Source organism: Myxine glutinosa, chromosome 4 (genome assembly GCF_964187855.1).
Source record: "Myxine glutinosa chromosome 4, kmMyxGlut1.1, whole genome shotgun sequence".
Lineage (NCBI taxonomy): Eukaryota > Metazoa > Chordata > Myxini > Myxiniformes > Myxinidae > Myxine > Myxine glutinosa.
This window is the reverse complement of record NC_136264.1, coordinates 99,711,624-99,728,710: the sequence shown is the minus strand read 5'-3', so window position 1 is coordinate 99,728,710 and position 17,087 is coordinate 99,711,624. Positions and strand designations below refer to the sequence as shown.

At 41.1% G+C, this 17,087-nt stretch overlaps 1 protein-coding gene across 15 annotated transcripts in view; it reads right to left on the bottom strand.

The window, feature by feature from the left end:
• Window positions 1-17,087, bottom strand: part of LOC137425935 (uncharacterized) — a 215,846-nt gene that overhangs the window by 61,923 nt on the left and 136,836 nt on the right. For 12 of the 15 annotated variants that reach the window (XM_078776203.1, XM_078776202.1, XM_078776211.1 and 9 more), the window contains 3 exons: window positions 11,617-11,920; window positions 4,482-4,717; window positions 1,269-1,578 (listed from right to left, as the gene is read on the bottom strand). In XM_078776203.1, the coding sequence (XP_078632329.1) occupies window positions 1,269-1,578; window positions 4,482-4,717; window positions 11,617-11,920 (850 nt within the window). The remainder of the gene's footprint in view (window positions 1-1,268; window positions 1,579-4,481; window positions 4,718-11,616; window positions 11,921-17,087) is intronic. The other 3 variants (XM_078776208.1, XM_078776213.1, XM_078776215.1) reach the window with 1 other exon arrangement.

Sequence of the window (17,087 nt, the reverse complement as noted above, 5' to 3'; positions counted from 1 at the left end):
GAGTCTGCGTGTCAGAGTGCGTGAGTGAGTCTGTGTGTCAGCGTGTGTGAGCGAGTCTGCGTGTCAGTCCGTGAGTGAGTCTGCATGTCAGAGTGCGTGAGTGAGTCTGCGTGTCATAGTGCGTGAGTGAGTCTGCGTGTCATAGTGCGTGAGTGAGTCTGCGTGTCATAGTGCGTGAGTGAGTCTGCGTGTCATAGTGCGTGAATGAGTCTGCGTGTCAGAGTCCGTGAGTGAGTCTGTTTGTCAGAAGCCGTGAGTGAGTCTGTGTCAGAAGCCGTGAGTGAGAAGACCGAGTGACCGAGCATCAGCGTCTGACGTCTGAGTGTGCATGATTTGTGCAATAGCTCTTCAATTTAAAAAAAGAGAAAAAAAAAGAAGCAAATCAAAATAAAACTAGGAAGAGCAATCAGAGATTGCAGACCCTCGCCAGGACGTGTTTTCAGTGGTTAAGGCTTTTGTGTTAAAACAAATATGGCGGCTGAACCACGTGACTGATGACGTCATCATTATTTTTTTCTCTCCACCTATTTATCCCTAGATGATGCTCAAGAAATTTCATCTTGATCGGATGAAGTTTTGTACTTGTCGAATTATGACGTCATAATGGAGGCACCTATGACATCATCATTAACAGATTTTATTGCCCATGGAGAGTTTTTACAATGAGCCACGTCTCAATTTTGTCTATTTAGGGCTTTCGTAGATACAGAGGTGCAAAGTTTTTCGGTTTTTCCAAGATGGCGGCCATACCACGTGACCTATGACGTCATAATTATCATTTAAAAAAATTATACAGGTGGAGTTGCACCTCTGGTGAAAATTTCCTGTCAATCGGACCAACGGTTGCAGAGAAAATCATTTTTATTCTGTGCGGACAAACAAACAAACGGACTCAAATGCAATACCCTCTCCTCAGGCGAGCGTAATAAAGTTGCATCTACCAAGATACTTTCTCTTCAAGACAAGAAAACCCATCAGAATAAATTGTTACCCACTTCGATTTAAGTAGCTGATGGTAGAGAATTTATTGCAGAATCAGTATTGTGATAAAATAAGCAAAAACATCATTCCTCTTTACAATTTATGCTAATTTATCAAAAATAAAATATCCCATCAGCTTATGACGTCATATTCAATTTGCGTTTTCAAATGCAATGGCAGCAATTGAGGGCAATGTGAGGTGTTTTCTTTACAGCAACAAATGTTGTGCAATGCTCAAGGTTAACTCTACTGCACTTGTTCAGAATGCAAAGGTAGTATCAACTCACCTTGGAAGTTGTTCAGCAGAGGATTCGAGCTTGTTCTGGGATGGTGGTGATCTGGCATACCCGGCGCTTTCTCGTCAATATCGTCCGAATGAGTCCTACGAATCACCGCTTTGCGGTTCCACGTGTCCTTGGCATTTGGAATGGATTTCTTCTTGCGTGCAGGGGTTGGGAAGTCGCGTTTGGGAACATTTTTTTCACCTTCACTGCTTGAGATTCCTTTTCCATTTCCACTCGGTTCCAATTCATTTTCAAAAAGGTACCACAAGGTCATATGCTGCTTTTTTTCACTCGTGTGGGTTTCATCAGGTTTCTTGAAATCAGAATACAAAATCAGGAGCAACTTAGTGAAACTGTGCTTTGAGGAAACGATACTTTATTCACAAATTGCTGTTGCTGAAAGATTTCTGTGAATCACGATCAACATTGATACTCTTTCTTTGCAAAACTTTATTTGCTACATCTTCCATTGCTCATTTCTGCAATCTCATAGGTGCTAACAATAGTTGCATTGAGCACAAGGCCATTTGGCCCATCTAGCATATGATGAGCAACCTCTAGATTGATTATTTTTACATTAGCTTCCATTTCCCCGTTGCAGTGATTAGACGTCTACCTTAACCTAAAATAAATAAATAATAAACAACTTGATCTTTGTAAACTCATTGTATGGCGCATCCCGCTTGCTAATAGCACACCACATTGGCAATAATTATGTTATCACACATTACATCACAATTGTGTAGGTTTGTGACATACCTTGCACATCTTTGCCAAAAGTACAATAATATTTTATCAAACAGAATATGCGGTTGTTAATAGAAAAATCCAACCTCCAAAATAAAATCCAAAAATCCAAAAAAAGATCCAAAATCCATTTTCCAAGAATGAATTCCAAGATCCAAATTCCAAATTTCCAAAGCCAAAATTCCCCCAAAATTCCAAAAATTTCCAAAAAATCCAAAATTCCAAAGAATCCAAGAATTTCCAAAAATTTTCCAAAATCCAAGATCCAAGATAAAAAGCTGAATACCTCAACTCTGTGTTTGCCTCTAAATCTTGTGTCCCAAACCCATCCCTCTCTGTACCCACCATACCCAGTCGTACCCAGCTGCTCCTGGACTCTGTGTCCTTTCCTCCTGACAAGGTGGAAAAGTTTCTGTCAACCCTCGACTCTGATTCTGCAACTGGACCTGATGGCATCAGCCCACGGGTCCTAAAATCCTGTTATTCCGCTATTTCACTCCCTCTTTCTGTTCTATTCGCCCTCTCTTTTGCTCAAGGTCATCTGCCATCTGCTTGGAAATCAGCCAACATCACCGCTTTGCACAAAAAGGTGCAAAAAACAGATCCTAGCAACTACAGACCAATCAGCCTTCTCCCAATTATCAGCAAAGTCATGGAATCCATCATTGCATCAGATATGAAATCTTTCCTCTTCTCCAATGGCTTGATCTCTGATCATCAATTTGGTTTCAGACCTGGTCACTCTACTCTGGACATGCTGCTTCTGCTTTCTCAACCATGGATGGAGGTCCTCAATGCCAAACAGGAAATTAGAGCTGTCTCCCTTGACATATCACGTGCCTTCGATACGGTCTGGCACCCCGCTCTGCTCACCAAACTCTCCTCCTTTGGTATCCATGGAAATCTCCACGCATGGCTGGCGGACTTCCTCTCTAGTCGTAGTCAACGTGTGGCCCTGAATGGGTTTCTCTCATCTCCTCTTCCTGTTCAGGCTGGAGTTCCCCAAGGCAGAGTTCTGGGCCCTGTGCTTTTTCTGGTCTTCATCAATGATCTCTCTGACTCTCTTGAAAATCCTCTCTATCTCTTTGCTGATGACTCTACTCTCTGTTGCTCCATTCCTCATCCCTCAGATCGGCAGTCTGCAGCCTCCTCACTCTCTGCAGACCTGGACAAAATCACAGACTGGGCAAACAAGTGGAACATGTCTTTCAATCCTGACAAATCTCACACTCTTACTATGTCTCTCTGAAAAGACCGACTGGACAACCCTCCCATCCACTTTCTGAATAATCCTCTTCAAGAAGTTCTGTCACTCAAGCTTTTGGGTCTCACTATCTGCCATGATCTTTCCTGGGAAAACCACATTTCAAATCTGGCCTCCAAAGCCAGTCGCCGACTGGGCATCCTCCGTCGTGCGAAGTCCTTCCTTGGCACACCTGAGCTCCTCACCACATACAAGGCTTTCATCCGCAGCTCAATGGAATACTGCTCTCCCCTCTGGGCTGGTGCTCCTGCCTCACACCTAGCTCGTCTTCACGCTGTTGAAACCAAAGCGTTCAGAATCATTGGAATCTCCCGCGATGAAGCTAACTCCAAGGGCCATTCAGTCACTCACCGCAGGCAGGTTGGTGGTCTTTCCGTCTTCTACCGACTCCTCTCTGGCCTTGCCCCCCCCCCCCCCCCCCCCCAGCTCTCTCTGGGCTCTGTCCCGCAAATATTCCTACAGGTCGCACAAGATCTGCCTGCAACCCTCTTATGGTTAAACTGCCAAAATCAAGACTCTCTGCTCACCTTCACTCCTCTTTTCTCCCGCCTCTGGAACAAACTCCCTCACTCTCTTCAATCGCACTCCACCCTCCAGGTCTTTAAAACAGCTATTCACCACCATCTCTTATCTTCCCCCATCCAAAACCTTTATCTTTTCTACCCCCGCTAATTTCACCCCAAACCCACTTTTTTGAAATACCAACTTCTGTCCTGGAAGTCCTTGGTGTCCTTGTGTTTTATACTTCTCCCACCCCCCCCCCCCTTCCCACGCCTCGTCCCCCCAAGCCCTCTCCCTCCCACACATCTCCCTGCTCTCAAATGTTATGTTTGTGTGCTTCCCCTGCTCTCCCCATCTTGTCTTCCGCTCCCTCTTTTTATATATTTTGTTTGCCTAGTTGATTTGTTTGTGAAATAAATGTTGGTTCTTTCACGAGCCTCGATTCAGTATACAAAAAAAAAAAAAAAAAAAAATACAAAAATCCAAATCCATTTTGAATTAATTACATTCCGATTTACGTGCAGCTGTCAAAACTACTGCCTCTACTAAAGTTTAAGAGATGCTTTTTTGTAACTCCCTCATGTGAAGCTAAATGATGTTTTGGAAAACATAATGAGCCATTGTGAGCTTGTCGGGGCAGCCAAAGGTGTTTGTGACATTACAAAAGCATACACTAAGAGACGTTGATCTGCCATGTTACGCACCTTTGGCTTCTTTTTCTTAACTTCACGATTTCTGTAGATACCGAATGAACCCTTTTGTTTAATGCACTGAGGGCTTTGTGAATGATCCGTCGTCTCCCATTTTGTCTGAACAGCAACTTCAACGTCATCATACAAGTTTTCCTCAACATTCTTGAAAGGTTCTTCCCCAAAATCATCACAATGTCTTTGTGTCTCATTTACCACCACTTGCTGAAAATCCATCTCTTTCTGCACTTCTGCCAAAACAACCAGCACAAGGTACAAAACTAACGAAATGTATTTATTATACATAGTCGATGTCATTGTTATCATGAAATGTGTTATATTATTAGCTCACCTGGAACGAAGTTCAGGGGAGCTTAAGCGATGGCGCGTCGTCTGTCTGTCCGTCAGTCCGTCCGGCCGTCCGTCCGTCCATTAAACCCTTGCAGCTTCTTCTCCGAAACCGCTGAAGGGATTGTGACCAAACTTGGCACAAATTATATTTGTTGTGTTGTGACTAAATTTTGTTCACGGCATTAAAAAAAAATTCGGGTCTTAGGGGTTTTACCGGGGTCAACGTGGATCCAGGTCTGACCCCCCAAATAGGAATTACATTTATTCTCAGAAAATACACACACAATTTCGATGAAACTTCACCACAACCTTCATCAAACGTGATGTACCAAAGTTTGTTCAAGGCATTTAAAAAAATCGAAGTCTGAGGGGATCTACAGGGGGTTGTGGGGGGGGGAGGGGGAGGGGTTGCCCCACAAAATAGGCATTTGCTTTCCTCTCAGAAACTACACATGCAATTTCGATGAAACTTCACTACAACCTTCATCACGCGTGATGTACCAATGTTTGTTCAAGGCATTATAAAAATTGGGGTCTGAGGAGGTATATGGGGTTGTCCCCCAATATGGAGAAGGGGGGTTGTCCCCCAAAATAGGTATTTTTTTCCTTTGTTTGTTTAAAGTCTTATGATTATGTTAGTATGATTCTACATGCTGCCCTGTCTTCTAGCAACCATCAAAATTGGTTTAAAATACCTTAAGTCGGTGCAGTATACTGTTTATTCTACCAGGTGAGTGCCAGGGGTATTGCCCCTATCTACATCTGACATCTACATCATATCTACATATCATATCTATCTACATCCTACATCTGACATGATGGTGCAATATGTAGTGCACTTAGTTTTGGGCTGTCGAGTACGGGTTCAATTCTCGACCCAACAATAAACTGGTGGATTGGTGCTTCGAAGGAAGGGCATACACTCACAAAATGCACCTTCCTTCAGAAGAAAAGGGTGTTAGGCCTACGTCCTATCTGTTATCATTAGTTGATCCTATATATTTTTGAAGTCAAAATCTTATATATTTTTGACGTCAAAAGGTCAACATAGGCCAAAGGTCAACAACTTTTTTTCAAATCTCTAAAATCCTCAATTTTCATCCGATTAACTTGAAATTTGAATAGGATTTTCATATCAGCGAACTGAATTCAACCACCAACTATGTTTGAGATCAACATAGACCAAAAGGTCAACAACCTTTTCAAATTTCTAAAATCCTCAATTTTCATCCGATTCATTTGAAATTTGATTTGGATTAACACATCAGCGAACTGAATTCCACCACCAACTATTTTTGAGATCAACGTGGGCCAAAAGGTTAACATACGCCAAAGGTCAACAACTATTTCAAATTTCTAAAATCCTCAATTTTTATCCGATCGACTTGAAACTGAATAGGATTTGCATATCAGCTAACTGAAACCAACCACCAGCAAGGTTTGAGATCAACGTGGCCAAAAGATCAACATAGGCCAAATTTCTAAAATTGTCAATTTTCATCCAATTAACCTAAACTTTGAAGACGATTTGCATATCAGGTCACTGAATTCAACCACTAATTTTTTTTGAGTTCAAAAGGATGCTCTACTGAGTGCCATTCTACTTCGTTCTGTTTTGCCAAGTGTCGCTCTATGAGTGATTTTTCATTTGTTTGTTTGTTTGTTTGTCCGCACAGAATAAATATGATTTTCTCTGCAACCGTTGGTCCGATTGACAGGAAAATTTCACCATAGGTGCGCCTCCTTCTGTAGAATTTTTTTATGATAATTATGATGTCATATTTCACGTGGTATGGGCGCCATCTTGGGAAAACTGAAAAACTTTGCACCTCCATATCTCATAAAGCACTGCATAGAAATAATTCAGACATGGCTCATTGTAAACAACTCTCCATGAGGAATAACATATGTTAATGATGATGTCATGTGTTCCTCCATTATGACGTCATAATTCCATAAGTACAAAACTTCATGCAATTAAGATGAAATTTCTTGAGCGTCATCTATGGATAAATTGGTGGAGAGAAAAAAATATTGACGTTGGTTCGGCCACGGTCACGTGTTTCGGCTGTCATATTTTTTTTAACACAAAAGTCTAAAAAACCACTAAAACACATCCTGGCAAGGGTCTGCAATCTCCGATTGCTCTTTCTTGTTATTATTATTATATCATCTGGCCTGCAGGTTTGTCAAACACTTGGGTCAAAAATGATGAGATGACATTATTATTATATCATCAATAATTGGTAAGGTGAAAAACCTGCACAACTCAATTGTTCATGGAACACCTTACCCCACACAGGTTTGAGAAAAAGGACATGGGAAGGGTCTTGTCAACTCTTGCTTTGCATTTCCAAGTACGATCTGTATTTCCTGTGAGCTGCGATTTTATCTGAATCTCCATATTTCCAAACACAGAGCGTGAGCGGCAAATTTGATTGGTCGAGATAGCGTAATATTTTGTCCAAGTACTGCAAAAGTAAAACTTTTTGGAAGTACCGACAGGGCAATTTATGTTCTAGTGTTCGAGTATATAATTCAATTGAAATATAACAAAAGTTTTCAAGGTTGTAGAAAAAAATTCGAAAGTTTACCACCGTTGACGCACCGTCTTTTACACGACCTCATATAACACATTTAATGAGCTATTCAATGCTGGTGTTTGTGTCCTTTATGATGTCCCTAAAACTAGTAAGTGTCCTGTTTGGAATGATTTTCAATTTTTTGACTGCCAGATAGACAGAGTGAACCAATTGAATAACCCCGCTTTGCAATTCGTGTGCGCGGTCTGAAATCAACAAAAAGAAAATTATACTTGCAAAAGCAAACAAGGTTCGTGGGTGTACCTGAGGAAATTAAATTCTATTTTATTTGTTAGCAGTATAGTTTTGCTCATTAGTTTTGCTCTGATACAATGCAAGCATGTTTGGGAGGCTTTCAGCACAGACTCTCCTTGAGATGTTCATTGTGAGCAGCTATTTGGCATGCACGCGATTGGTGGAGCCCAAGTAAGCAGGCCACAATTGGCAGTGTGCGCATGTGCAAGGGCCGCCACCGCCAGCATTTTCACAGGCAGGCACACCCACGACAGACCCGATTGGCTGCCGGCAGGCATATGGAGCGGTGGTGATTTAACGCCATGATTGAACGATCAGACACCACACAGAGGGGAGGGAATTACGGCAGATATTATAAATGCAGCTTGAGCTTGAGGATCAAGGAGGAAGAAGAGCAGCTCCAGTCATGTGTCTCCTTGAGCTCCTGCATCTCTGTACTCTCCACGCACCTGGCAGATGCACCCTGCCGCATGTCCTCACCCCTCCTCTGCCCTTAAGCACTCTATCTTCTAAAACCCAGCCCGGTTTAGTGTGCATGAATGTTGTGTTTGTGGCAGTGTACTGTATGTGGTTAGATCCACTCCTTGTATTATTTATTACTATGTTTTCTATGTCGTTTTGTCTTGGTGTTCAATCCCTAATTGTTGTCCCATCAAAAAAAGATCTATATTCCAGATCTGGAGAACAAAAGAAAGACTTTCTGAAACTAATACGATGGCACAATAATGTTGGAATGCTGGAGCTGAAAAAACAGGAAAACCTCTATTTAGGAAAGTTCAACAGCATTTCTGTAAAAACCCTCACAAATTTGCAAATAAATTGCTCAACAGAGACAAAAACGGAATGTCTACCTTTCAGAAACTTATAGGAGGAAAATACTTTGGCTCTGTAAACAAGGATAACTAGAAAGCATCTGAAAATGCAAAGTGGCCGTATCCGCTTTGTGTTCGGAATTCTTCTTCCATATGCTAAACATAATGAAAACAGCTTAAAAATACAAAAAAATTATGATTTTAGGGGTCTTTGACCTTTCGACCTCAAAATCAATAGGCTTCAGTGAATCAATATGAAATTTTTTGCGATCAGAAAAAATAGAAATGCAGTCAATGAAAACACCATCACGTTTTTGATTCTATACGCTGGATGATGTAATTGATGGATGATTCTGCAGGTCATATAGTATATCACCCCTACCGGCCGCTGGGGCCTCCAAGCGTGGGGCCCTGGGCAATTGCCCAGGTTGTCCCATCTGATAACACCAACCCTGTGTGTGATAGAAAAGTACCGCTGAAACTAAAAGGAAGAATTTACAAGACAGTTATAAGACCGACATTGTTATATAGAACAGAAACTTTGGCAACATCAAAAAGAGGAAGAGAAACTGGATGTAAATGAGATGGGGATGCTGAGATAGATGTGTGGAGTGACGAGAAAGAACAAGATTAGGAACCAGTACATTAAGGGGACAGTGAAGATTGTGTAAACATCGAAGAAAATAGCCGAGAAGAGATTGAATTGGTTTGGTCATCTGATGAGGGGAGAGTATGTGGTGAGGTGAGTGATGGAGATGGGATTGCCAAGAAGAAGGGGAAGAGGAAGACGAAGGCCAAAGACCAGATGGAAGGATGTGGTGGCAAATATTTCGAAGTTGTGGGATTGGAAGAAGACTGGCTGATTGACAGGAAGAGATAGTCAGGTTCACTATGTTTTTTCGTTCAAAATCATGGTAGATTAGCAAACCTATACATTTTTGGAAACGTTATTACATGGAAAATCTGAAAATCAATGTTTACATTTGCCAATTCCGACCAATTCGATTCGACCAATTCGACCAATCGACCAATTCCATTCGACCAATTCGACCATTCGACCATTCGACCAATCGATTCGATCGACCATTCGATCATTCGACCAATTCGATCGATTCGATTCGATTGGATTCATCGACTTCGATTCGATCGACCATTCGACCAATTCGATTTACCAATCAATTTGACCGACCTTTGCTTGTGTGGAACGGACTGTGAAAACGATGCGGACTATATTGTCGGATACGACACACAGGACAGTGATGACGAACTCTAAATGGCATATTCTGTAATCGTGTATGTTTGATGCCATTGACTGCCTGTGTATATTTTGTCATTGACTGCCTGTGTAGATGTGAAGTTATACTGACTGCATGTGTATATATGATTTTGCTGACTGCCTGTGTATGTTTGGTGATATGAATTATTGTGACACATTTTGATGTTATTAACTGCCTGTACAAAATGATAACATGTATTTGATTATGCAACTTATCGCGAATATAAAGACAGTATTTTGCAATTCAAAACCTTTGATTCGTGTCTTACCATTTCCCATAGCACTAATTTGATACTTTCATTGGATTCCTTGTCCCTGAAAATATAGGTTTAGTATATTTGAAAAAGTTTTTAGGGTAATTAGAGGCAGAAATAGAACAAAATATGTATTTTACGGTGGCCATTTTGAAAATCCAAAATGGCCGCCATACAGGTATCTCTCCAAATGTAAACATTGATTTTTAGTTTCCTTATGCTATAACCTTTCCAAAAATGTATAGGTTTGCTAATCTACCATGATTTTGAACGAAATATAATTTATTGACATAGTGAACCTGACGAAGATGGAGAAGGGTGATCAACCAGCATTGTAGCGACCCCAAGGAAAAAATGGGAGAATCTGAAGGAAAAATATTTTATGAGCTTATGAAGATCTCATGGTGTGTTTCGATTAAGAGTGCACAAGTGATACCCAGCTGCACCCTGAACATACAGTGGCCTGCAAAAGTATTCACATTTTGATGCCACCTGAGCTTATTTCATGATGCTCTCAAATCAAACTTCATATAAAGAGTCTTCGCAAAACTACTCCAAAGTGATAAAGCTAGAAAATGCAGATAAAATGTGAATAAGTTCGATTAACGGAGAAAAGCAGATGATTCTCAGTTGCATAAGTATTCAAACCCTTTGCCTAATTAATCCTCAATTACTTCAGTAGGAAACTAGAACATCACTCGGTAGAGAGCATACCTCCGCCAGGCTGAACACTTTACGTTTTATATCCCACCAACAGGTCGCATCTGGATTCGGACCTGAATCAAAATCTAATCGGATTGTGTTCGTGTCACCAAGCCAACTCGTCCACCAAGTTTTGTAACAATCCGTCCACAACTTTTTGAGATATCATGCGACATATCGTTCTTAGCACTATCACTCAATGGTGAAGAATCACTTTAAAATTTTTTAACATTCTCGTATCCGGATCCGTATTCGGATCTTCACCAAAATTGAAACGATGCTTCCTCGTCACAGCCCCAACCTGTCCACCAAGTGTCGTCTGAATCCGTCCATAACTTTTTAAGATATCGTGCGCTGTGCATCATTTTTTGCCCCATCACTCAATGGTGAAAAAGAACTTTTAAAAATTCTCAGATCCAGATCCGGATCTTCACCAAACTCTAATCAATTCGTCCTCGTCATACACCCAACCTGTCCACCAAGTTTCATCCAAATCCGTCTATAACCTTTTGAGACATCGTGCTTTGTATCGGTTTTAGCCCTATCACTCGATGGTGAAGAATCACTTTTAAAATCTCTGATCCAGATTTGTATTCAGATCTTCACAAAATCTAATCATTTCGTCCTTGTCACACACCCAACCTCTCCACCAAATGTCGTCCAAATCCATTCACAACTTTTTGAGACATCCTGTTCACAGATAGACTGACAAGCAGACATATAACAAACAGACAGACAGACAGAGATGAAAACACAACCTCCATCCACCTTAAGTGGCAGACGTAATTATTTGAATGTTTTTTTTCCAAATTGAAAACAAGTGCAATGTGGAATAATTCTTACATACGAGCGATTAATGCTCTTAAGGCTCTTGCGCTACAACTTGATCGCACAAACAAGATCACGGCATTAACTCACCATGGCAGTTTTTGAGCACAGGGCATGAGCTCCTCCTGTCATCCGGGCCATCTTCCACAACCAGCTCGCTCATCTGGGTACAATCCGAATGATTTCTTTGAAGTAGAGCGTAGGGTGTACAGCTCACGTTGCAGTTTCCTGTTTCATTTTTGAACAAACTCACCAATAGCGTCTTCATGTTCTTCCTCAGACCAAAGACTTCGTTTTCGCCACTTTTGCAACCACCAGATACGATGTTCTTATTTTGAATGTCTGAAACATTTTTGGAATTATCTTTTTCCTTCGATCCTGTTTTGTAAAGCTTCTGTAAAGCAGAAGACAAATTTAGCTTCACAATGGTGTAGGAAAAGTACTTAAATCAAACAATACAGTGGTGCTTCGTTACAGGTGAGGGTCATTTTCATAAATATGCCTGTGATACATTGTCATTCCAGTACCCTGTGATACATTGCCATTCCAGTACCCTGTGATACATTATCATTCCAGTACCCTGTGATACATTGTCATTCCAGTACCCTGTGATACATTGTCATTCCAGTACCCTGTGATACATTGTCATTCCAGTACCCTGTGATACATTGTCATTCCAGTACCCTGTGATACATTGTCATTCCAGTACCCTGTGATACATTGTCATTCCAGTACCCTGTGATACATTGTCATTCCAGTACCCTGTGATACATTGTTATTCCAGTACCCTGTGATACATTGTTATTCCAGTACCCTGTGATACATTGTCATTCCAGTACCCTGTGATACATTGTCATTCCAGTACCCTGTGATACATTGTCATTCCAGTACCCTGTGATACATTGTTATTCCAGTACCCTGTGATACATTGTCATTCCAGTACCCTGTGATACATTGTCATTCCAGTACCCTGTGATACATTGTCATTCCAGTACCCTGTGATACATTGTCATTCCAGTACCCTGTGATACATTGTTATTCCAGTACCCTGTGATACATTGTCATTCCAGTACCCTGTGATACATTGTTATTCCAGTACCCTGTGATACATTGTTATTCCAGTACCCTGTGATACATTGTTATTCCAGTACCCTGTGATACATTGTTATTCCAGTACCCTGTGATACATTGTCATTCCAGTACCCTGTGATACATTGTTATTCCAGTACCCTGTGATACATTGTTATTCCAGTACCCTGTGATACATTGTCATTCCAGTACCCTGTGATACATTGTCATTCCAGTACCCTGTGATACATTGTTATTCCAGTACCCTGTGATACATTGTTATTCCAGTACCCTGTGATACATTGTTATTCCAGTACCCTGTGATACATTGCCATTCCAGTACCCTGTGATACATTGTTATTCCAGTACCCTGTGATACATTGTCATTCCAGTACCCTGTGATACATTGTTATTCCAGTACCCTGTGATACATTGTTATTCCAGTACCCTGTGATACATTGTCATTCCAGTACCCTGTGATATATTGTCATTCCAGTACCCTGTGATACATTGTTATTCCAGTACCCTGTGATACATTGTTATTCCAGTACCCTGTGATACATTGTCATTCCAGTACCCTGTGATACATTGTCATTCCAGTACCCTGTGATACATTGTCATTCCAGTACCCTGTGATACATTGTCATTCCAGTACCCTGTGATACATTGTTATTCCAGTACCCTGTGATACATTGTCATTCCAGTACCCTGTGATACATTGTTATTCCAGTACCCTGTGATACATTGTCATTCCAGTACCCTGTGATACATTGTCATTCCAGTACCCTGTGATATATTGTCATTCCAGTACCCTGTGATACATTGTTATTCCAGTACCCTGTGATATATTGTCATTCCAGTACCCTGTGATACATTGTTATTCCAGTACCCTGTGATATATTGTCATTCCAGTACCCTGTGATACATTCTTATTCCAGTACCCTGTGATACATTGTCATTCCAGTACCCTGTGATACATTGTTATTCCAGTACCCTGTGATATATTGTCATTCCAGTACCCTGTGATATATTGTTATTCCAGTACCCTGTGATACATTCTTATTCCAGTACCCTGTGATACATTGTCATTCCAGTACCCTGTGATACATTCTTATTCCAGTACCCTGTGATACATTGTTATTCCAGTACCCTGTGATACATTGTTATTCCAGTACCCTGTGATATATTGTCATTCCAGTACCCTGTGATACATTGTTATTCCAGTACCCTGTGATACATTCTTATTCCAGTACCCTGTGATATATTGTCATTCCAGTACCCTGTGATACATTCTTATTCCAGTACCCTGTGATACATTGTCATTCCAGTACCCTGTGATACATTGTCATTCCAGTACCCTGTGATACATTGTCATTCCAGTACCCTGTGATATATTGTCATTCCAGTACCCTGTGATACATTGTCATTCCAGTACCCTGTGATATATTATCATTCCAGTACCCTGTGATACATTGTCATTCCAGTACCCTGTGATACATTGTCATTCCAGTACCCTGTGATACATTGTCATTCCAGTACCCTGTGATACATTGTCATTCCAGTACCCTGTGATACATTGTCATTCCAGTACCCTGTGATACATTGCCATTCCAGTACCCTGTGATACATTGTCATTCCAGTACCCTGTGATACATTGCCATTCCAGTACCCTGTGATACATTGTCATTCCAGTACAGTACCCTGTGATACATTGTCATTCCAGTACCCTGTGATATATTGTCATTCCAGTACCTTGTGATACATTGTCATTCCAGTACCCTGTGATATATTGCCATTCCAGTACCCTGTGATATATTGTCATTCCAGTACCCTGTGATACATTGTCATTCCAGTACCCTGTGATACATTGTCATTCCAGTACCCTGTGATACATTGTCATTCCAGTACCCTGTGATACATTGTCATTCCAGTACCCTGTGATACATTGTCATTCAAGTACCCTGTGATACATTGTCATTCCAGTATCCTGTGATACATTGTCATTCCAGTAGCCTGTGATACATTGTCATTCAAGTACCCTGTGATACATTGTCATTCCAGTACCCTGTGATACATTGTCATTCAAGTACCCTGTGATACATTGTCATTCCAGTACCCTGTGATATATTGTCATTCCAGTACCCTGTGATACATTGTCATTCCAGTACCCTGTGATACATTGTCATTCCAGTACCCTGTGATACATTGTCATTCCAGTACCCTGTGATACATTGTCATTCCAGTACCCTGTGATACATTGTCATTCCAGTACCCTGTGATACATTGTCATTCCAGTACCCTGTGATATATTGTCATTCCAGTACTCTGTGATACATTGTCATTCCAGTACCCTGTGATACATTGTCATTCCAGTACCCTGTGATACATTGTCATTCCAGTACCCTGTGATACATTGTCATTCCAGTACCCTGTGATACATTGTCATTCCAGTACCCTGTGATATATTGTCATTCCAGTACCCTGTGATACATTGTCATTCCAGTACCTTGTGATACATTGTCATTCCATTACCCTGCGATATATTGTCATTCCAGTACCCTGTGATATATTGTCATTCCAGTACCCTGTGATACATTGTCATTCCAGTACCTTGTGATACATTGTCATTCCAGTACCCTGTGATATATTGTCATTCCAGTACCCTGTGATACATTGTCATTCCAGTACCCTGTGATACATTGTCATTCCAGTACCTTGTGATACATTGTCATTCCATTACCCTGTGATACATTGTCATTCTATTACCCTGTGATACATTGTCATTCCAGTACCCTGTGATACATTGTCATTCCAGTACCCTGTGATACATTGTCATTCAAGTACCCTGTGATACATTGTAATTTCAGTACCCTGTGATACATTGTCATTCAAGTACCCTGTGATACATTGTCATTCAAGTACCCTGTGATACATTGTCATTCCAGTACCCTGTGATACATTGTCATTCCAGGACCCTGTGATACATTGTCATTAAAGTACCCTGTGATACATTGTCATTCCAGTACCCTGTGATACATTGTCATTAAAGTACCCTGTGATACATTGTCATTCAAGTACCCTGTGATACATTGTCATTCAAGTACCCTGTGATACATTGTCATTCCAGTACCCTGTGATACATTGTCATTCAAGTACCCTGTGATACATTGATATACCCATTATTCAATTGAGTGTCTGTACTCGTTAGCGCAGGAGACGGAGTTTTGCAATCGTGTGTGTGTGTGTGTGTGTGTGTGTGTGTGTGTGTGTGTGTGTGTGTGTGTGTGTGTGTGTGTGTGTGTGTGTGTGTGTGTGTGTGTGTGTGTGTGTGTGTGTGTGTGTGTGTGTGTGTGTGTGTGTGTGTGTGTGTGTGTGTGTGTGTGTGTGTGTGTGTGTGTGTGTGTGTGTGTGTGTGTGTGTGTGTGTGTGTGTGTGTGTGTGTGTGTGTGTGTGTGTGTGTGTGTGTGAGACCAGGCTGTAACGTTTTTCACCATTTTTATTGTCATCAAAATTTCACCAAAATGTTATCTATCTATAATTCCAGTAATCTCTGTGTGTGTGTGTGTGTGTGTGTGTGTGTGTGTGTGTGTGTGTGTGTGTGTCTGTGTGTCTGTGTGTCTGTGTGTCTGTGTGTCTGTGTGTGTGTTTGTTTGTTTGTCTGTGACCGCTGTTTCTCGACAACCACGGGTCCGATATACTTGAAACTTGCCAGGTATATTGCTGGGGACCCGAGGATGTGCCTTTTCAAGGTTTCATATTAATCGGACAAGTAGTTACCGAGCTATGTCCAAAAAACGATTCAACCAATCAGAGAGCAGCGAGCTATCACGTGTGCCGAACGTGCCGAACAGACTCTGCCTCGGACGGCACATTTGAGAGCGTATTCATTTATTTCACGTTGGCAAACTATGTTGGCGTTAAACTATGTTTTAAAACTAATTAAAACTAATTTGCGATTCTTTCGCTTTCCTGCGCATTTGTGCACGCTATGGCGATTTCTTTACCAAACTCCGCAAGCCGTTCGCTTTGGACCAAACCATTTCATGTAAATAGAGGGGGGGGGGGATTGTCACCGTACTCGCAAGCCGTTCGCTTTGGACCAAACCATTTCATGTAAATAGAGGGGGGGGGATATAATTTTCGATATATATATAGTACGGGCATGCCCTAGTTATGGTAATACGGAGAAGGAAAATTTCTAATTGTGTCAGAAGGTCAAAGGTCAGCATCACATAAAATCATAAATTTTCATCCAATTGACCTGAAATTTTAATTTACCATTTGAGTTTTGTCATCAAATTTTCAACAAAGCTTTATCTATCTATAATTCCAGTAATCTCTGTGTGTGTGTATGTGTGTATGTCTGTGTGTTTGTCTGTGACCGCTGTTTCTCGACAACCACGGGTCCGATATACTTGAAACTTGCCAGGTATATTGCTGGGGACCCGAGGATGTGCCTTTTCAAGGTTTCATATTAATCGGACAAGTAGTTA